The 21976-nt window shown below is 41.1% G+C and overlaps 1 protein-coding gene across 2 annotated transcripts in view; it reads left to right on the plus strand.

The window, feature by feature from the left end:
- The window catches only part of chd7 (chromodomain helicase DNA binding protein 7), an 84761-nt gene that overhangs the window by 56466 nt on the left and 6319 nt on the right, over positions 1 to 21976 (plus strand). For both annotated transcript variants that reach the window (XM_062517336.1, XM_062517337.1), the window contains exons 21-33: positions 5187 to 5392; positions 8764 to 8963; positions 9128 to 9287; positions 12432 to 12521; positions 12991 to 13094; positions 15576 to 15705; positions 16332 to 16389; positions 16481 to 16538; positions 16653 to 16986; positions 17179 to 17387; positions 17553 to 18356; positions 21341 to 21501; positions 21597 to 21824. In XM_062517336.1, coding sequence (XP_062373320.1) covers positions 5187 to 5392; positions 8764 to 8963; positions 9128 to 9287; positions 12432 to 12521; positions 12991 to 13094; positions 15576 to 15705; positions 16332 to 16389; positions 16481 to 16538; positions 16653 to 16986; positions 17179 to 17387; positions 17553 to 18356; positions 21341 to 21501; positions 21597 to 21824 — 2742 coding nt within the window. The remainder of the gene's footprint in view (positions 1 to 5186; positions 5393 to 8763; positions 8964 to 9127; positions 9288 to 12431; positions 12522 to 12990; positions 13095 to 15575; positions 15706 to 16331; positions 16390 to 16480; positions 16539 to 16652; positions 16987 to 17178; positions 17388 to 17552; positions 18357 to 21340; positions 21502 to 21596; positions 21825 to 21976) is intronic.

Raw genomic sequence — 21976 nt, forward strand, 5'->3', positions numbered from 1 at the left:
TTCGGGAGTCCCGATGTGCGGGAAAGAAAGGAGCATTCTCAACCCGTACCATCTGTAGATGTGGGGTCTTTGCACCTGCACATAGGCTATTTTACAACTCACCACTACGTTTCTGCCTTTGATTTCGACGAGCGAAAATTAATGTCCATACTTCCAGGAGAGAAAGCTCATCTTATCCGCACTGTCGTCCATGATGCTCATTGATTGATTCGATTGGTGTGTGTGCCACCCTGCGACGTAAGGTCAGAAGTGAGCCTCTTGTCTTCTTGTCTGCAAGTGTTCGATTTTCACAAAAGAGAGTAACGCGAGTAACGAACTCATTTAAATTTCAGTAATTGTAATTGCGTTACCTGATTTTAAAAAATACTAGAGATGCACCGATCGATCGGCCGCCGATCGGAATCGGCCGATTTTCACGTGATCGGCCACGACCGGCGACCGGCCGGTCAGTCTGAGACATGCCGATTTTATGCCGGTCAAATGCACTCGCACGTACTTGTAACAACATCACACTCACACAGCTGAGTTTGCAAAGTTTGATGAAGCTAGGCCAACAGTCAGGGCTGGATAAAGCGCTAATACTGAGTTTTTCTATGCAGCGAACGCTGTGCTTAGCCATATTGCGTGGAATTTACTATACTAAGCTGTCACATTCAGGTTACAGCGCTCATCAAAGCCCGTCCTTGCCGCTAATTGTGTGCCCACAGCTGAACCACAGGCGCTATCAATAAGCAGCGATATAGCCTTTATACTCCACTTAAGGCGAGACATGGCAGGAATAAACATAGTTTTGCTTCGGTTTGCCAACTTATCATGTATTCTTTCACACTACTACAACAACTAAGTCCGATTCACACATTTAGAGGTTTATTTCATTACTTTTTGTCTGATCACGCCTGTATATTTCTTCTAAATTCGCCAAAAGTTAGCATTCTAACGTGTCATAAACTACCGCGACCGTGATGCAAAACATATCATGCGTGGTGTCGTTGGAAAGCTGTGTTTCTCCTGCATGACGTTATGCCATCCAAATATGGACACTTCCTTAGTATCCGCAAGCAATCGCGAAAGTTCAAAGAAGAGTGTGGACTGAGAATGTATGTCATTTGCTGTGTTTCAAGGCTTCTCAAAATTATTTTTTTTTTTGTCATTTTCCAACATCTCAGCCTATGTAGCACTAACTTCAGTTATCAGTATTCTGAAGATATTTACAGTTGGATATTGCATATGGATGTGAGAAGAAAAGAAATAGTGTTCCTAGTGCATTTCTACATGTGTGAAATGAATGTCCCACACTGGGATTACTGCAGCTGAAGAAGACTTGAAGAAGAATCTGTCTATTCACATTTTTCTACCAGCCATTGATAAGTTGATTACATTTCTAACATGTTGTATTAAAGAAAATATAGGCTAGAAAATAACTCTTTGTTTGTGCTGTAAAGTTGTTAGAAGAAATTAAATCGGAATCGGCTAAAATCGGTATCGGCCGGTCAAACTCGATGAAAAATCGGAAATCGGAATCGGCCAAAAAATTGCAATCGGTGCATCTCTAGAAAATACTTAGTTACTTACTCGTTACCGCTAAAAGTAGTGGAATTACAGTAATGCGTTACTTTGTAACGCGTTACTCCCAACACTGCAAATAACCATACGTTTTTTTTGTTATTATTTGGAAGTAGGTTGAGTGATGGAGTTAATGATTTAGAAGATTAAATCTCTATCTATTTCAGTTTTGTAGATTACTCTCAATTTTAATCCATTTGTTTCCCATCTCTACCTGAACTCAAGATAAAACAGAACTTGAAAATGATTTCCTTTTTTAAACTGTAGCCTACACTGTTCCCCGGTAGCTAGAGTTTAAATGTCTTATATGTGCCAAAAGCTATTAGAACCTATAAGCTACACACTTTACTATTAACTGCCAGGGTTTTAAAAAACAATATTGTATTTTTGCATAAAAGTTTCAAAAGGGCGTGGCTTGAAACTGGTCAGAGATAAAGTCCTACTGTAAATGTGAAAATCATTGAGTATGAACAAAAGTTTATGAAGGCGGTCAATTTACTCAAATAATTTGCATATCATGTCATGGGATGGTAACCACATCAAATTATGCACCTTTCAGTAAATACTGGTTGTTCAACATATTTGAGCGGTTTTACTTTGTGTTTTGTCATTTCACCAACATAACAAACGAACAGGGAAACAGTCGCATGTAAACCAACAATAGTAAACTATTACTATAACCACAAACCCTATGTTACTGTACAATAAAGTAGCCTGGTCAAATCGGTACCTATCACAAATGACTTTGTAGTTCTCCAGAGCCCTTTTACTAGCCCTGCTGTCTGTACCACTAGCCTGGGTGTTCTCATGCTGCCTTGCGCACAATTTGATTTACGCTGCTAATGCAATGAACGGATCTGGGCATTTTTTTCCAATACGAGAAAATGAACGTTTGGTCGCCAGACCACGTCTCATTGAGAAGTGGTAGACGCTAGCCAGGCTACTGTACCACGTTAATTATGGACACTATCATCATGATTATCACTGGCACCTGCAGCAGCGTTGGACAGAGGGTCCAACTAAACATGGTGTGCTTAGTAAACACAGACGTATACACGCAAAGACGCACTTCCATTCACAGACGCATCGTGACTGTCACTGCTAATGGACGATCGATCATAATCTCCAAAAGGCAGATATTCTCCTTCAGAATCAGGGTAGGTGAATGACCGACCCAAGAGTTCATCACACGTGTATTTTTTTTTCAACATTTGGTGTATTTCTGCTTCAATTTGTGCAACACGATCGCGCATTTCACTTCCACTTTTTTAAAAGGAAATTTATCATCTTTGTGTGTTTCTCGCGAGTAATACAGGCACTTCCTGAACACTTTGTGTATCGAATTTGGGCTTGAATCAAACCTTAATCAGTGATGTTGCTTGTCGCAATTCAGCGACTTTGGTGGTTAGAACAGGCCTACTAAGAAAGATCAGTTGGTAGGATAGCCACTCTAATTAATCAATATATATATGTGTTGACACCATATTGTGATCAAAGTAATATTTCTAAGAATATAACTACAAGTCACGGTGACTGACTGGGCCCGTGCACCTACGGCTCCGCGACCTGTGACATTTCAGAATCCAACAATAGAGACAAACGCACCTACCGAATTTGGTATGTGTAGCTGAAACTATATGCCAACGACGGTACATAAAAATTGTTCTCGTGAATAGCACACAAAATCCCAAATATCTAATTTCCTGTTGGGTGTGGCCAATGCAATGCACGTCATGAAAGTTGTTAGTCTTGGTGAGTTACACACTCCTTCTAAATTTGGTGTGTATAGCTGAAAGTATATAGCCTTACTCTCGCCAGACCCTTGTTGTTCCGCCATGCTCCACCAGAGGCGTTTCGCTGAGCTCCACACAAGGGTCTGGACTCGAGGGCAATCCAAACTCCTTCCAGGGAGCAAAAATGATGAATCAATCAGGAGCGCCGAAGCGAGTGTTTGATTCAAACAACAATGGCGGCATGCAGCGAGGAGTCTTGTGCTGACATTGATTCTGCTATTTCAACCGTTTTGTCGAATCTATCGAGTATTCATTCTTTAAAAGATTAACAGAGAATGGTTTTGAAGACGTTTATTTGTGGCAAGGATGTTTTTACTCTTCGTCCGACCGGGTTTGGCAAGAGCTTGAAGAAGCCTAGCACGTCATTCAAGATAACAGGCAAGTGGTTTATCAAATCACATGCAAGGATGTTTTACAAGGACCCGCCTTCATAAATACATCTCCTATCGAGGAGTCCCAGATCCTTGTGTGAAGCAGACAGCGAACCACAGGATCTGGCAAGAGTCAGGATAGAAAGTATATGCCAATCACGAGACTATTTGACATAAGGGGGCGCTAAGGAGTCCCTGGGCCACACCCTGGGCCAAGCCTTTGTCCATGACTGCTTTATTATTCACCTGTTGTGTGTTACAAATTTCACGAGCTTTCAGAATTTCAGAGTTCATGAGCTACTTCAGAAAAGGCAAACTGGCACGGTGCTGTCAACTATTAAAAATAGTTTTTAATAATAATAATAATAATAATCATCATCATCCTTACAGAAACGGGACTTTCGCACCATTTGGTTCTTGGGCCCTAATTACATATTTTAGCCCAGTGTTAATGGGACACATACAAATAGATGTAGTCTATCAAGTAAAACCTGTCGAATTACAGTAACTTAAAAAATTAAACCCACAAGTGTTACTGAATCCTTTCAAATCTCCTTTTTCTGGCATCAGAAGCATGACCACATTGAAAACAGGCCCAGTGCAGTAAGCCTACCAGTTCAATGTTTGGTGACTGACGCAACAGAAATTAACTTAAGTGTGGTTTAATTTTCGTAGGCAAGATCTATCCGATGCGTACACACAGCCTAGGGCTACATTGCTGTAAGCAGAGATTTATCTTTACATGCATGATGTTTCTGCCTACTGTGAGTAGCTATGCAAGTTTTATGTGTGTTTTAGTTTAAAAAAAAAACAAAAAACTCAACAATTGCTGCCTCTGGTGTTTTGTAGGAGTGCCTAAATCATAAAATCAAGATTTTCTACAGCTTTTTTCGCATCAATCGAGAACATTTGACCACTGTTTGTTATACTGTTGCCACACTGCACATAGCTGTACATACCATACATTTCTGTCTAAATGGCCCATATTACATGTCCATATTTATGCTTATAATATGTTCTGCTAATCACACTGCATATACTGTATCTATATTGTTCTTACTACTCTTATAACATTACTGCTTCTACACTGAACATACTATCTGTACTTGTTGTTCATACTACATATTTATATTTCTGCTTTTACAACTCCAACACACTCCACAGTTGAATCGGATCTAATCCAATCAATATTTGAATTAATCAAGTTAATTCAGTATAATGTCAGTCCTATTTCGGACACCATTTTTCACTTTTAATGTATACATGACTCATGTTTTTTTTCCAGCTGTCTGTTTACACGTTGTTGTTGTTGTCGTTGTTGTTGTTGTTGTTATTGTTGTTATTATTATTATCAACATCATTCGCTCAAGTAATTTGAGGGTTGATGTATTGAAGCAATACTGGGACACTTAATATTTTTCAGAGAAAAGGTTAAAACGGCATTGCTGTCTTTCTGCAGAACAACTTGGTGATTGACACACCACGAGTGCGGAAGCAGACTCGCCATTACAGTTCCATGAAAGAAGATGAGCTAATGGAGTACTCTGAGCTCGAGAGTGACTCTGAGGACAAGCCAGTGGCCAAACCCAGAAGACCACAGGACCGGGCTCAAGGCTATTCACGTAGCGAGTGTTTCAGAGTGGAGAAGAACCTGCTTGTCTATGGGTAAGCAGACATACCTTAATCAGCTTCACCTTCATGAGATGCAAATTGCTGAAATTTCTGCAAAGGAAATGGATATGTGTGACAAGGGTAAGGTGCCAAGTGTATATTTGTATATTTGCCAGGGGTATATTTTCTTATCTAAGTTTGCTATAATTTTCCACAGTTCACGCTCACAACATATCTGTATACCTGCTGAACTTATTCCAATTACAACTCCTTTGAATGTTGGTATGGGCTACATCAGTTCTGTCTTCCTGTTCCTATTTAACCGTGAAGCATGAAGGGACCTGGTCTTCCTAACTGCCCACCAGCGTTGTGACCGACATTGTCAAAGCCTGCCTTTCCCTCGGGCAGCATCGGGCATGCAGCTATCCAATGCACACATTTAATTAAGTGCCAGGCTTCTGCACTCGCCAAACTAATCATGGCTGGCTGCACGCACCATGTCTGACCAGGCCCTTGTTTTTTTTTTTTTTTTTTTTTTTTTCAGACTTGTCTAGGCCCTTAGGCTAAATGGCAAATTGGATCCGTCAAGTCTGGGGGACAGTGTCTCATTGGGTGGTTTCTGGGAGCAAAAACTGCATGTAGAAGTATAGAATCAGATCAGAAGGCCTATGATTTAGAGTCCCCCATCCACCCACCCACAGACACTCCTCTTGGGCCTCATGTAGCCCCCTGGGCACAGACTTTTTTGAAGGATGGGGAAACCTCCCCAGCTCATGTTCCATGTTATGTGGAAAAAGTACCTATTGCTATCCCCTCTTGCTCTTTAGTCCAATCAGAAATGGTAGAAGTTGAAATGTATTAACCTTAATTTTATAGACGATGTAGATAAAGTTGGGTAAAGGATTTTAAATGTCCCACACTTCAATCATCCCCAGCCATCACATGTTAACCTTCATGCCTTGTTGATTGTCATTCAAAGTTCCTGGTTGGCCTGGTGTTGAATTGACTTGGACTACTAAAGAAATATCTCCGTATGTTCCCTTTAGAGATGAAATATGATATGAATATTTCATATCAAGATTATAGGCACCAGCATTATCACGTTTGTCAGTGTCATCACAATATTATTAAAATGTGCCAGAAATTTGAGGCCATATGAGTAGGCCATATTGAAAACCTCATAAAATTTGCAGTTGTATAAACAGTGCAATTTGCAGTTGCATGAATGATAATAATGTAGCCTCTAGTACCTAATGTAAACACATGAAAATCATACCAAATATGTGTTACATGTGGCAACTGAGAAGTGGTGCACTTTTTGGAAAAACTCATTTACTGTATTTAGTCCTTCACAGATTTTATTGTCTAATTTGTTTCTGACCAGAGGGAACAAGCTTTCTAAATGAGCTTTTTCGCTTTACAGTTTACAGTGTTACAGGGGTGATGGTCACAGAGATGGATAGATACTTTTATTGCCACACAACAATGTTTGTGGTATTTTTGTCGCAGGATGTAGCTCAATCGAGTGGAGAAATAATATAACAAAAATAATAATAAATAAAGGAATGTTTTTTTTTATCTATCGTAGCCTTCTTGTCGCGTGTCGTCAGTGTCGGTGTCAACACGGGAGTCGTAGAAAATTCTGACATGGTAGACTTTTGGTCGTAACGTTGTAGAATGTCGCAGACAATAAATCGCGGGTCGTTGAACATGTTACATTACAAGACGCTTCCTCCTTCGATCGTCGTTCCCGACTTCGAACACAACAATGGAAATTTGTAAGGGCCACGACACAATCGTGGCAAAATCAGGCTGAAATCGTGTAGTCTGCACAGGCCTGAAGGAAGTCTATAGTCTTTGAGCCTTCTTGATTATGTGAGTGGTGTAAATTTACCACTTTGAATTCTTGTTGATATGAGCCAAGGAATTTTAAAGGAGTCTGTCAAGGTTATGGGCTGTTCACATATAATACCTGGGACAATGGTGTTAGGGCTCCTCCTCAAATCCACAACTATTTTCTTAGCCTTTAAGGTGTTGATAGAGTTTATTGTCGCACCAGTCTACTAGCGTTGGTGTTCCCATCCTGCCTTGCACGGTGATTTCATTCACAGAACTATGATGAGCTATGCACAGACGCATTTGATAGACATCCGTGGTGCCCAGTGAACGGATCAGGGCATTTTATACGAGAATTTACGTGTGGTTGCCAGACCACGTCTCATTTGAGAAGTTGTAGGCGCTAGCCAGGCTGCCAGTCTACAGCCCAGTTGACCGCTTTGTGGTATTGACTCATAATGATTACTTATGAGGCCAGTGATGGAGGTGTCCTCTGCATATTTTAACATTTTGACTGAGTGGTGGTGAGATATCAAGTCATTGGTATAGATAGGAGAAAAGCAGAGGAGATGGCAACACAACCTTGTGGAACACTTGTGTTGAGAGTCAGAGGGGATGATGTAGCATTATTAACCTTGACTGCTTGAATTTTGTTGCTCAGAAAGTCTGGTATCCAATGGCATAGAGTGGTATTAACATTCATGCCTTGAAGCCTGGAGAATGGTATGAGAGAATTGATTGTATTGAAGGCCAAGTTTAAGTTGATGAAATAAGATGCGTGCATCGGTGTTGGTTGATTCCAGGTGTTGCAGAGTGAAGTGAGCAGCCAGGTTGATGGGATCTTCCACAGACTTTTTTGGCAAACTGTTAAGGATCCATCAGTGGTAAAACACAGGATTGTATATAGGAGAGTAGCAAGTTCTCAAACACCTTCATAGCCACTGAAGTGAGAGCAAATGATCTAAAGTCATTGAGGCCTGTTTTTGTTGATTTAAGGTACTTGGATGATATTCGGAGACTCATTTTAGGTGTCATCCCATTGACCCTGTGTGAAAAGCTAGGTCATTTTAATGGTCAACGAAAGACAAGAGTCAAGAGTTGACAAGAACTTCAAGCTAGCTGTAGGACACGGACCTGATTTCATTTAGAATTCATCGAGAGACTCCAATGTGACATGGGACGCATATAAAATTCATATTTAGCTTTGTTGGTTGATTCACTGATTAATATTAGCTGTGCTAGATAGACTGGTTTAAAATTCCCAGAGCCGTTTATTGGGCGCTACGGATGTCTGTCGAATGCGCCTGTGCGTAGCTCATAGGCTAGCCAGTCTTACCAATTAACCTATACCAGATTACCTATGTAGAGTGTTTTAATACCTCTACTTAATAGTACTACTAAGAACCAGCTGAATCTTCTGCATTAATACAGGATTGAAAATCTCACTGATTTTTCGGCAAGAAAAAAATACCGATGACTCTACATTCTCCGCTCCCCTTATATGTTCCCTGATATGTTTTACCCTCCCTGTTCTCTAATCCTTTCATCTTTCTTTTTCCACTCCTCACCTTCTCCCCTTTGCTGATTAGCTGGGGCCGCTGGAGAGATATTCTCTCTCATGGTCGCTTCAAACGTCCTCTGCGGGAGCGGGATGTGGAGACCATCTGCCGTGCACTGCTGGCCTATTGCCTGCTGCACTACCGTGGTGATGAGAACATCAAGAGCTTCATTTGGGACCTCATCACACCCACTGAAGATGGCCAGAGCCGCACACTCTCAAATCACTCTGGTGAGACTCCCCGTTACTTCACCTGACTTCTGTGTGACCCAGTTGCTTGACGTAACACATTTATGGACTCCGATTCATGTGTGTTTTGATATCTTAGACAGATGTTCTGACTGAGAGGTATGGTTTCCAGTGATGGTGTAGAATAATTCTGCTCCTCTTTTCAGGCTTGTCTGCTCCTGTGCCTCGAGGACGCAAAGGAAAAAAGGGCAAGTGTCCGGCCCCCCAGACTCACACACCTCAGGCAGATTGGCTGGCCGACTGCAACCCTGATGTTCTGCTGCAGGAGGATAGCTACAAGAGACATCTCAAGCACCACTGCAACAAGTAAGCTCATGCCATATGAGAGGAATTGTTTAGTTCACAACACACACATTGCTTCTCCATCTATTTAGATGTTTAATGTAGATGTTGAACGATATCCTCACTAATGTGAAAGGTCTCTGTTACTTAAAGTGGTTCTGCTAATGTTCAGCCTGAAAGTTGCGAATAGTATCTGTTGACTGATTTGTGGACATTAGACAACTGTAGTTGATTTGATCATGATTATCAGTTTGGTCTCTGAGCATCATTATGCCCTCCTTATACCGAAGGTCTTTAAAAAATCTTTTCCAAGTCTTTGCCGTCTCAGACCCTCACATTTTTTGCAATGACTATGGATCTTGCAGGGTCATTTACATCTGATTTACAAGACTGCAACTAGATTCCTTAGTTTCTCATCGTGCACTAGATATCAACAGGATTTATTATTTCAAGTGTGACATCCCTGACCAATGTCTTGCTCTGTCACATGGAATAGCCGACTATTCATTTATAAGAATCAAAATAACATTATTATATAGGCTACAGCGGTCTCCTACTTTTTCCCTCACCAAACAGGAAGGGGCAGAGAGGTCACTATTGGTTTTTACATTGTTCACATCACTATTTGCATGAGCCATGACTGAAAGACTTGTGATATCAAACATGGTTGATATTGTCATTACAGCAAAACTAGAAAAAGTCTGATTCGAACTGACTTAAAACCACAAATATTGGCACCTCACACTAAATAATCGAATTGACTGGAGTGCACCGCAACTGTGCTGGATCTCCGGCGTGCAGTGCATGGATGTGATGGAATAACCTTGTTGTATATTTGGGAAAAAACGTATATTCTGCTGTATATTCACTTTGTCAAGTTAGTGAATTGAGTTCACCTATGATGTGAGAGGAACACAGCTCTTATTCTGACTAGCCTAATGTTACTGGCCAAACGGAAGCAGAGCAGGAGTCTTGGCAAAACCGTCTGGTTGAGATCCAATGTAAAGGGAGAGTGGCGATAATGGCGTTATGGTTATGCTTATTTAGCAGACGCCTTTGTCCAAAGCGGCTAATAGCTAATGATGGCAGCTAACAGCCTATTATCTTATTTGGTGAACATTGTGGTGCATGGGCAAGTTCATTGTCATTGTCTTTTGAATGACTCATCATTTTTGTTAGAAGCCTAGGCCTAACATTCAGTTTGTAGCATAACAAAGTCAACGGTTGGTTGGAGGCAGCCTACGGAATTTAGTTATGGTTGTCAATTATATTGCCAAATATAGGCTGGGCCAACAGAAATGTGGGGATTTTTTTTTTGTTGGTTCATTGTTACTTAAAGTAGAATTTTTATCTTAGCCAAAACAACACATGACAAATGAGTAGAGCACCTACATTGAGGTATAGCCTAGGTCAAAGTTGTGACACCCCCTTTGAAAATTCCTGTTAAACAATGCAAAAACCTCTAAACAAACAATTGTTGTCCAGAGCTCAATGTACCATCAGTTAGCATCAACGCAGTTAATCAAGCAGTTTAATTGTTTAGTACCAAATGAAAATGAGAACTTCCCAAAGCAATTTATTCTGCATGAGTGGAAAAAGGGATATAGTGTGAGGAGTGCGGGAGGACTGAATAATTTAAGATGGCGTGCACTGTGCTTTCTGTAAACATGTTCCTTCAATATCACCATGGCTTTATTTGTTCATTCAGAGCTAGTCAGTCAGCCTTTGTGTAAACAAATAGGCTATAGCCTACATTTGAACATGTGGCCATGTTAAAAGGTAGCCCAAAACGGGTCCGACTGAATGCCTAGGCTATAGCCTATAGGTATAGGTTTTATGGGAGCTTGTTTAAACAGGCTTTTATCAATCAGCCAAAGCTTTGACAAAGCTTAGGGCCTTTAAGATTACTCTGTTGACTAAACTAAATCACTGAATCACAGTTCAAAACATAATATTTTTTACTGATATGTATGTTATGTAATTAGTTACGTATTATGTGAATGAAAAAAAGCATTCTATGAAGCATTCAATCCAGCCCCATACTTTGTTATGTCGGGACTTTGTTATATTGGGTTCTTGACACTTACTGGCTTTTGGTGTCAGGAAAAAAAAACCCATGAAGCTTAAGTAACTTTTTGTGGCTACCTCAACAGTGTTTCAACTTCAACAAATCTGCTTTGTACTATGTCCACCAAAATATTCTAGACCGAATGGTTATTTAAGACTTCATTGTTCTGTCTTTCAAAAGAGGGGATAAACCTGTGTGCCATTATGAGCCTGTTGCCTGATCAACTCTTGTCTCTTTTGTTTTGCTGAGGCCTCTTGAGTTTCAGGTCATAAATAATTTCTGTGGCTCTGGCTACCAGTATTGTTGTTGACATATTGGCTAAAGCTAGTTTAGGAAAGGAAAGAAGCCTTATTGCTCCCTCTTTCCCTCGCCTCCTCTGTCTCTCTAATGTTCTTCCAGGGGGGGGGGGGGGGGGTTGATGGAGTGATGGCAAAAAAAAATTACAGGCTGATGAGTATGAAGTTTCTTTTTCATCTCGCCAACCATCTGTTTTACCCACTTCTCAAAGTTGCTCCTCCTGTGAGAGAGAGACTGAGAGAAAGTGTTCTGTAGGCTCCTCCTGTTAAACACATAGTCCAACATCCATGTAGAAATGCTATAGACAGGAAATGAAACTGGAAAGGTTGTCAGAGGTAGCTGTTGAAGATTTGTGTGTGTATGCGCATGCACACTTTGTGGGCAGCCTCCCTGAGCGAGGCAATGGCTGCGGCGATGTGCCAGGCCAGGTGCCAGGCAGACCTGTTGGAAGCGGGTGAAAGGCGGCACACACTGAGGTGATTATGGGCCGCCATCTGTCAGGCATGAGGGGGAGAGGGAGCGAAAGAGCTGGGGTGGGGGAGGGGGAGTGGCAGCGCAGCGTGGCTAATCAGACCTGGCAGCATGATGGATGAGCTGTGGCACATGCCAAAGAGCTGCTGCTACCGCTGCTGGCACACACCATGCAACTAACTCACTCTTTTGTTTTTTTTCTTTTAAAAAAAAAAAAAAAAAAACTCTTCCTTCCCCTTTGTGCTGTTCCTTTGTTTCAGCCTCCTCCCTTTTCTGTTCTTTTATGGATATTTTGTTTTTTATTAAAACAAAATTCTCCCTGTCTTTTTTAGAGTCCTGCTGCGGGTGCGCATGCTGTACTATCTACGACAGGAAGTCATTGGAGACCAAGCGGACCGCATTCTGGATGGAGCAGATTCCAGGTTGGCTTTCTCACTTGTGCTGTTTCTATCTCTTCTACCTCATCCCCTCACATGTGGTTGTGCACACCATCAGCATGCAGCAATCCCCCCCCCCCCCATCTTGTTCTTTCACCTTTTTTTCCTCCCCTCTCTTGGTCACCCAGATGTGCATACATGTATAATGTAAACATGTTCACCATATTGATGCAATAGGAGGACTTCACAGAAGTTGGCCGTGTGTGTGTACACGGTGGGGTTGGGTCTGGGGGATAAACAGGCAGTACGCGGACATTCGCAGCCTGTAATAAGATCGGCCATGCACAAACAAGATGAGCTGCCTGGTGCTAATGACAGCAGTTCCGTCCCAGATGTCTGCTGATAGACATTAGCTTGCTACCCTAATCTGATGAGTAGCCCTGTAGTCATCTGAAGGCCCTTTTGAAATGGCTTCTTTCCTGTTGTTTCTCATCATTATTTCTGTGCCCTCCAGTGAGCTGGACATTTGGATCCCACAGCCCTTCCATGCTGAAGTCCCCGCTGATTGGTGGAACAGTGAGGCAGATAAATCCCTCCTTATCGGTGTCTTCAAGCATGGTGAGTCTGTTCTACTCCGTCCCACCTCCTCACACTAACTTATTTTCACATGCTGTCAAAGATGGTCCTTTCATGATGACCAGGAGGGCAACATTGTTGGTGCTGAGCTATAAGTGTAGATGTGGTGCGCATAGATTGCACTATTGTAATGAGTTGTTAAATGAAAATAAACACGTAAGCATTCAGAATCCTACACAAGAATTATAAATGTGCAGTCTAACAGAAATATTAAACATTATTTGTATTTTCAGGCACAGATGTTGTGGATGCTCATGGTTGTACAATATTATTGCCAAGCCTATACAGGTCATTAATTCACTCTCAGAGTCTGGGGGAGCTGGCAAATAGTTGTGCAGGATTCCCTGTAAATCTGCACAGCTTTTGATGAGCAAACAAATAGTATTGTTATTTATTATTTTTAGTGATGGTTTTTCAACAACACTTTCAAACTGTCTTGTAGTATTTTTCATTATTTCACATGTAACCAGCTGTATCAAGCCTGCAGAACTCACAGGCTCAGGCTAACATGCATGTCATTGCTAGTGGCCTTAATGCTTGAACAAATGCCATATTTCATGCTTCTTCAAACTTAATATATTTTAGGTTTGTGTTAGTTTCAAGTATTTCCAGTATATCACATGGAATTCAGTGGTGTGGATTTTTGCCATGATCCCAATTCATTACTGAGCTCTGCAGAGAAGGAAATCTGGGAGGTCCAGGCTAGATGACCCATAAACCTAGTCATGACTACAATTTGTTTCAGGCCATGCAAGTACTGAGAAACAATGTGTATGCAGAAATTCTAATTGATATGTGCCATTCTGTAGTGGAGAAAGGAGCACTTTGAGTACTGTAGGTTGTAGAGGTCTGCTCTGATCACAAAAGTGGGTCCACTGCCACTCAACCTCTCCCCCCGCCGTGCACTCTCAGGATCCTCAGGCCCAAATCTGTTCTGCTTGGATAGTTTCAACGGGCGTCTCTCTTGCCCTGTCTACCCGTCTCACTGGGTCCTGCCCCCACTTCCCCCATTCAGTGTTTTTCCTACAAAAACTAATAATTACATTTAAACCAGAATCTCATTGTATGTTGGATTAAATGTTTGTTTGCTCAGTTAAGCTCTCTTTATCAGTCATAGTTTCATGTTCACAGTTCATTCCTTAAATGTCTTTTATTTCAGGTAATAAGTGCAGGCATTACATTTGACCTGGAGCAGAATGATAGTTTATGTTCAGGATTGCTAACCTGTACAGTTTTTGCATATTAGCTGTGTTTTGTGACACATAAGAGGGGACAAATGTACTAATGTAGACCTACTTTCTAAGTTTGACTTGGTGCACAGTTAGCTTGCCAATGAGCTTTGAGCCAGTTGAGAAGTTTTCGACCAATCGCAAGGCAGGGTTAATTTCCCTTGCTTTCATCCATTGACTAAAACATAGCAAGCAGGAATGTGTAGCCTGATGTCACAAGTCACACCAGCCCTGTTAACCTCTCGTTCCCCGTCTTCATTCTGCATGTCTGGCTCCTTGAGTGAGAACTGTTCATAAGTGTACCTTGCAAAGATAAATGGACAGGAGGGATGTGGAAAACTAATAAGAAATAAGTTAACATTATGTATGTATTTGTCAGCTTTGTCAACTAACTTGCAAAGGAAGGTACATTGTCCATGTAAGCTAATGTAGTTGGTTAACATAACTTTTCATAGTTCCCTCCCTGTTTATAAGCTCATTAAGAGTAGGCTACTGGGAGAGTGCAGACTTTTAATAACATGACGAGATGTTGGCATTTGCCAAAGTGTTTTCTATTATACTGTTTAACGTTAAATACAAACAAGCACACTGCCTAGAAAAGTAATTATTCCTTAAGTCCCTAGCATAATCATAATGAGGTGAAGGCAAAATGAGTGCATGTGTCGCAGAAATTCATAGAATGTTCATGCCTCTGCAAGACTTCCCCACCATACATTGTGTACAGTCTGCAGTGCTTCTAGAGCCTCCTTAAACATACCATATGTAATTTGCATTTTCAGAGCAATCTTTATGTATCGGTATGTAGGTATTAAGTGAATTAAAATTAACAAAATGATGTCAATAGGCTACTTTGAAAGAAAGTGATCGTTTGATGTTATGAGGGAGAGATCTGTGAAAAAAAATCTTGTTGTTGATCAAGGACATCTCTACAACCGTATTTTTTTTTTTTTTTTCAGGTACGCTCTCAATTTTAATTTGAATTTATATTTCTGATATTAAGAAGTTAACTGTAGACACAACACACTATTGTCATTATAAGGCGTGCTACAAAAAAATCTTCAGGTTTGGCAGTTGTTTCACTTTACCTGCCTATCCAATGACCATTTCTGCGATTGGTATTATGTTTTACCCTTGGAGGTGTTAAAAAAGGTCTTAGTCATTACATTTGTACTTCAGAAATTGAGATTTGCCTGTTCTGCTGCTCACTCCCATTGCTGTGCATTGTCTCTGCCAGGCTATGAAAAGTATAACTCGATGCGAGCCGACCCCAGCCTGTCCTTTCTAGAGCACGTTGGCATGCCTGACGCCAAAGCTATTGCTGCAGAGCAGAGGGGAGCGGACATGATGGCAGATGGAGTAGAAGGGTATGTTTTAACCCACAAAAACTCAATAAAATAGGCACTCATTTTAAGGCTAGTGATCAAAAAGTGTGTTGAACCAATTAGTCACATTACACCTTTTGTATATGAGTTGTACAACAGATGAAATGATTGTGATTTGTGTGTAAATTGCAACCATAATTGATATTCATCCATGACTGCACAGATAGGATATTGAGTAGTGTTTATATAATGCAAAATGGAAAGGATGAGTTGCCAATCACGTTGGAGTATAGATTATTTTTTTAAACCAAATGCTGGTCCAGAATCTGTACACTGCTAACCCAAATTGATGCCATTGCTATCAATATGTTCAGTTCATATTTTTAAAACGGTGTTTATTACCAATGTGTGTTAACCACTGTGGAATAGGGGTGTAAGACTATTTTATTCGGCAATACTGTATCAGTAAAAAAAAACATAATGATAATATACGTTTTTCTAAAATAAGACAAAAAAAAAAATCACATCTTAACATATTGAATCTTAACACATGTGTTATGTATTGATTCTTGGCAATACACAACTCTACTGTGGAAACATTTGTGCAATTTGGTTTGATCTTGGTTTGTTTTTTGTGTGTTTTTTTGTGTGTTGCTCTATTTTATCAGGGAGGATGAAGACCCTGAGTACAAGCCAGTGAGAATGCCATTCAAAGATGATATGGATGTAAGGTTTTAAGCCCTCTGTTTTAAAGACATTTGTAGAATTCCCTTAAATTAAGTTATTTACATTCTATAATGTTATTCTCTACTTTCAGGATTTTACCAACTCACCTCTTGATGATAAAGAGGAGACAATGGATGTGGAAAGTGAAGGTGTGAAATCCTATACTGTTCTTTTAAATATAGGAAAGGCTACTGTAAATGTCATTGTTTTTAAGTAATTAACAATGTGTTTCTTTTCATTTTGATTATGCATTTTGTCCTTAGTTAAAGCAGGGGAGAGCTATAAGGCGGGGAACCTGTATTGGCCCCTAGCATCAGCTCTGACTGCTCGGCTTCGCCGACTCATCACTGCATACCAGCGCACACACAAGAGGGAACAGCTTCGACAAGAAGCCCTTGCCAAGCCTGACCGCCGCCGCCGCCGGTTTCGTGAGGACCTTCTGGCCGTGGCTAGTGAGGTTGGAGCTTATGCAGCTCCAGAGGTGGGCAGTTTTCTGGCAGAAGGCGGGCCGTTCGTGACTAAAGGCTCGCCCTTCATCCCAGAGGGGGCAGCCCTCACGGGTGACGCTGGGGCTTTCTTCAAGGAAAGAAGGCAGAGGTAGGGCTCCTGGCATTGTAATAATACACTTTGATTTCTGTTGTATTACCTGATGATGGTGTTTTTAACAAACATCTTTATATCTCTGTATAATTGTGTTCTCCCTTATCTAACTTGGTTGCATTTGTAGAATTTCCTTTGGTCTCATTTTGTCTCTTTCCTTTATTTTTCCTGTCTTTGTCTACGGTGTAGATGGACTCGTCGTGAGGAAGCTGACTTCTACCGAGTGGTGTCCACATTTGGTGTAGTCTACGATGTTGCTCAGCAGTGCTTTGACTGGAGTCAGTTCCGTGCCTTTGCCCGCCTTGATAAGAAGACTGATGAGAGTCTGGAGAAATACTACTTCTCCTTTGTGGCCATGTGCAAGCGTGTATGTCGCATGCAGGCCAAAACTGACACAGGTAGACAAAAATGAGGAGTGTTGTCCGCTGTAGATGTCTTAATGTGTTTTGAATGTTTAAAGTTGATGAAGTGCTGAAACGATTTTGGAAACATTATTTGAAGGTACAAAAAAACTGGTTAGTATTGCATTAAATAACTTGTGCCCTTCGCTTTTTTATTCCCAGACCTGGCTGATCCCACCCTAATCATTGATCCAATCACAGAAGAGCGGGCGTCACGTACACTTTATCGCATTGAACTGTTGCGACGCATCCGTGAGCAGGTCCTACCTCATCCCATGCTGGAGGAGAGACTGCTCCTATGCCAGCCCAGCCCAGAGCTGCCTGCCTGGTGGGAGCCTGGCCGCCATGACAAGGACCTGCTGCGTGGAGCTGCCAAGCATGGTGTCAGCCGCACAGACTACCACATTCTGAATGACCCCGAGTTGAGCTTTTTGGAGGCTCACAGACGTTTCTCCCAGCCACCGGGAACCTGTCTCAATCCACCAAGCCAGAATACTCCCTCCAGCTTGCCTAAAGATGAGCAGGTAGAAGCAGTCAAGGATGCGGAACAGGTGGAGACTATTGCAACCTCCAGTAAAACAGAGAGGAGTGACTCAGAGCCAGAAGAAGTTAAGGAGGAGGAGAAATCAGCTGCAGTCTCACCTAAAGAAGTAGTGAAGGAGGAAAACGAGGAGGAAGAAATAAAGGAGCTGAAGGAGGAAGATATTGAAGAAATGGCAGTTGAGAAGGCAGAGGAGGATGAAAAGAGTGCCCCTGAGAAGGTCGGTGAGGAGGAGAAGCCCCTTGTCAAGCAGCCTGTGGAAGAATTGCTTGAGTCCAAAGAGGAGCAAAGCCCAGCTGCAGAAAAGGAACCCGAGACTGAGGGTGAGGTCAAATCCGAGAAAGGCTCAGAAAAGGTCTCGGAGGAGGAGGAAGAGGAGGAGAAAATTGATGATGACAAATCAGAGAAATCATCTCAGACAGAAGGTATGTTACAGTGAGTGAATGTCTGTATAGAGATGGAAGATCCACATGTAAATTCAAACTTGCAGTCTCTTTCCAGGTGTTTCTGATTAGATTTCCATTTTGCTAAAACAATCATACAAATGATTATAACAGTGTTTTTCTGAATACTGTTTTAATTGGTGGCTATTTTGTGTCAGAACTTCCTGTTGAGCAGTACATCCATTGTGATGCATTGAGATGAGAATTCAATTGAGATGACATGGCATCATATGTAATGGGCCATCCATACTCAAGATTTTTGTGACCTAAGACATCTCTGTAATACACCTTTCCTATCTGAAGTTAGGAGAGCACAGAAATAGGAGCAGCTGTTCTGTAATTATTTTCTTGACATGGTTACCATGGTTACCAAACAGATAAGATAGCCAGAGCTAGCCAACCTGAATATTGAGCACAAGTCGGAAGAAAATACATTTCTAGGGTGAAATCTTTGACATATTAACAAAAAGCGAGCTTATTTTTCCCGTTGACCATTGGGTTTATGACTTCATAAAGAGCCAATTAAACTGATTTGCACCCGTGTCAACTGCCAGCTCCTCAACCAACCACTACTGAGACTGGAATTCTCATGAATGAAAACAGCAGCCGTAATTTCACCGGTAAACGCATTGACGCTGCGCTTGACGTACTGTAGGTTAGCACGTTCGCTACGTTCACTACACGAATTTGCATATAGTGATGTCCCATTTAATAGGGAAAGATCTTCACCCCCACTTCCCTCATCAAGGGGACTTTACTGTCGAGGGTAATCAAAACGAAGTGGAAGATTTAAGTGAGGAGAATTGGGACAGGCTCTATCTCCATGAAAGAAGATCTAGGAGGGCAGGACCAGGCTAACGAAAGTGTGCTGATTGTCAGCGATTACAAAGCCGACGTGGTGTAATTATAGCCTGATCATTAAACCCATGTAGAAAGACTAAAGCCCAAAGCGTCCAGAATACGATTTCGACTGTGTGTTGGTCCAAACTTTGCAGCCAGTGTTACACTGTGTAATACCTGTTCATATCAGCCTTGTTTTAATGGCTATATAGCTACACTACAATAATTCTGAAGAGAAAGTAAGCATTCTCAAAATAACCTGTCTGAGTTAATTTTTTATGCATGTCCGGATAATTGGTGCGGAATGTTAAGGAAACCGACAATGGACTATGCACCGGGTTTTATGCAAAGTGCAGGTCCTGTTCTGACTGAATTTGCGCAGAACTTGCTAATATACTTTTTTTTTTTTTTTTTTTTTTTGCAGGGTTAAGTTTTTGGCTAACTGCAAAATTGAGCCTAATGTCTTTGTCTGTCTGACCTGGCGCATGTTCATGTTAGACAACTGTGCCCGCATGTGCACTTCGGTCACAAGCAAAGTGTCCCGGTTTTAGTTCTGAGAAATCTGGTCAATCTAGTCTAGAAATCTAGTTTGCGGTCATCTAGACAGCAAACTGTCTATCAACACTCATTAAAAAACGATCTACCGATCAGCATCCATTACCCATCAACATCCATTGAACACTATGTCCATCAACATCCATTAAACTGTCTATCAACAACTTTTAAAATATCTTCTCTAATAACTTTTTAACTGGCTACTTTTAAATGTATCAATATAAATTTAAATATATGAATTTAAAAATATCAACTTTGATTATATTATGCAACCATCATGGCTATCCTACCAACGCCTTGGTAACCATCTTTGCATTATCTGTTTTAACTGCATATTTTCCATCACAATTTTTGCATTTTCATGAACTGCTAATTCCTTGAATTGCATTTCTTGTTATTATTCCCGCTTCTAACCTCTCTTTCTGCGTTTAATTCCGCTTGAACCATTTTATGTACAAACTTTTAATTCATATTTTCACCCAGGTCTTTTAAAGGACTGGCGAGCTATGTCTATTTTTCAGTTAATGTAAACTTAATAATTTCTGAGATATTAATAAAAAACAAGCTTATTTTTTTCCTATACACTTGCATTGGCAATTATGATATCACGATAGGAGTTGCACCTGTTCCAACTGCCATCTGCTCAGCTAGGCTCCATTTCTCTCTGTCTCTCTTCAACAAGAATACAAGACACCTTCAATCCAACTGTCTGTCGTCCATCCACTTCAAACCATTCATTCATCCATTTAACTATCTACCTATACTCAACCATTAAACTATTTGTCTATGAACATTCATTATACTATCTGTCTATCAACATCCTTTAACCCATGTCAACCAAGATGATACCAGTATAGCAACCACTTTATTTGACATAGCAACCACCATCTATTATCTCCATAAATTCTGAAACCACCATGTCTACCCTAGCACCACCTTAGTAACCATCTGTTTTAACTATACATGATATTGTATAGCACAATTTTTGCATTTTGATGCATTGGTAATTCCTTGGAATTGTAGTTTTGGTTAATATATTATACAACCTTATACGGCTCTTCACAATGCAAGTAGAACGCCCTATGACTTGAATGGTATTTCCCAACGTTCTACCGCTTCGTGTCGGGGTCCGGTTCGTCCTGTTGGTCCTTATTTTCCCGATAATGACCAGCGTTCTAGACATTATCCCTTGCATCACCTTATCTAACAAATGTCTTACGGAAATACTTGTGAAGAGAGCCTATTTGAGAGAGCCTCATTGTTTATCATGGTATTGTTTATTTTCCCTTTTTTCTTTGATAACTGCGGTGATTAAAAAGAGAAGGTTACATTTTTAAAATAAGTGTTTAAATTGGGAAACAAATTTTCCTGGTCCTTATTTCAAATAGGTAAAAAAAATGATCAGTAATTATTGATTTCGACTGATGAACACTTTTATTGTGATACAGTTTTCAGCCACATCACCCAGCCCTACTCTCAAGGAAACACATTAATGTGAGTGATCGAAAGCGTTCACTCATTTTGTTCTGTGAATGGTCTAGTCTTATGAGAATCCTCTTTTTGTCACTCAGTTGGAGTGACCTCTGACAGGAAGAACTTTGATGAGGAGAGCAATGCATCCCTGAGTACAGCTCGGGATGAGACGCGAGACGACTTCTGTGCTGATGATGTGGAAGGCTCAACAACCCAGGCGCTCACTGACCGCCCGCTTACCTTTGCTTTCTGGCCGAAGGTTAGCCAACATACATGTTCAACAGTCCCCATTAATGTGCAGGAACCTGAAGTCATTCATTTAACAATCTTGTGTGTGCATTTTTCCTTGTGTAGGACCGGATTATGATCAACCGTATGGACAACATATGTGAAGCGGTCATGAAGGGTAAATGGCCCACCAACAGAAGGCAGTTCTTTGACTTCCCAGGCCTGTTGCCTGGTTACAGCTCTGTGATGGTGGACAGCCCTCTACAGAGGAGGAGTCTGGGAGATCTGTCCATGAGTGGGCAGACAAGCTTCAACGGAAGTGATGACCTCACCAAGTCCCCGACAGTCAGCAAGGTAGTCCCTGATATTTCCATTTCATCCTCATATTTTTCTATTCTTTTGCACATCACAAACTCTCTGAAGTTTAATTGAAAGTTTAATCGGTCTGATTTTTTGTGTCTGGTCTGTGAAGCGCTCACACAGTGCTTTTATAGACCACTTCATAG

Source organism: Sardina pilchardus, chromosome 2, assembly GCF_963854185.1.
Source record: "Sardina pilchardus chromosome 2, fSarPil1.1, whole genome shotgun sequence".
NCBI lineage: Eukaryota > Metazoa > Chordata > Actinopteri > Clupeiformes > Clupeidae > Sardina > Sardina pilchardus.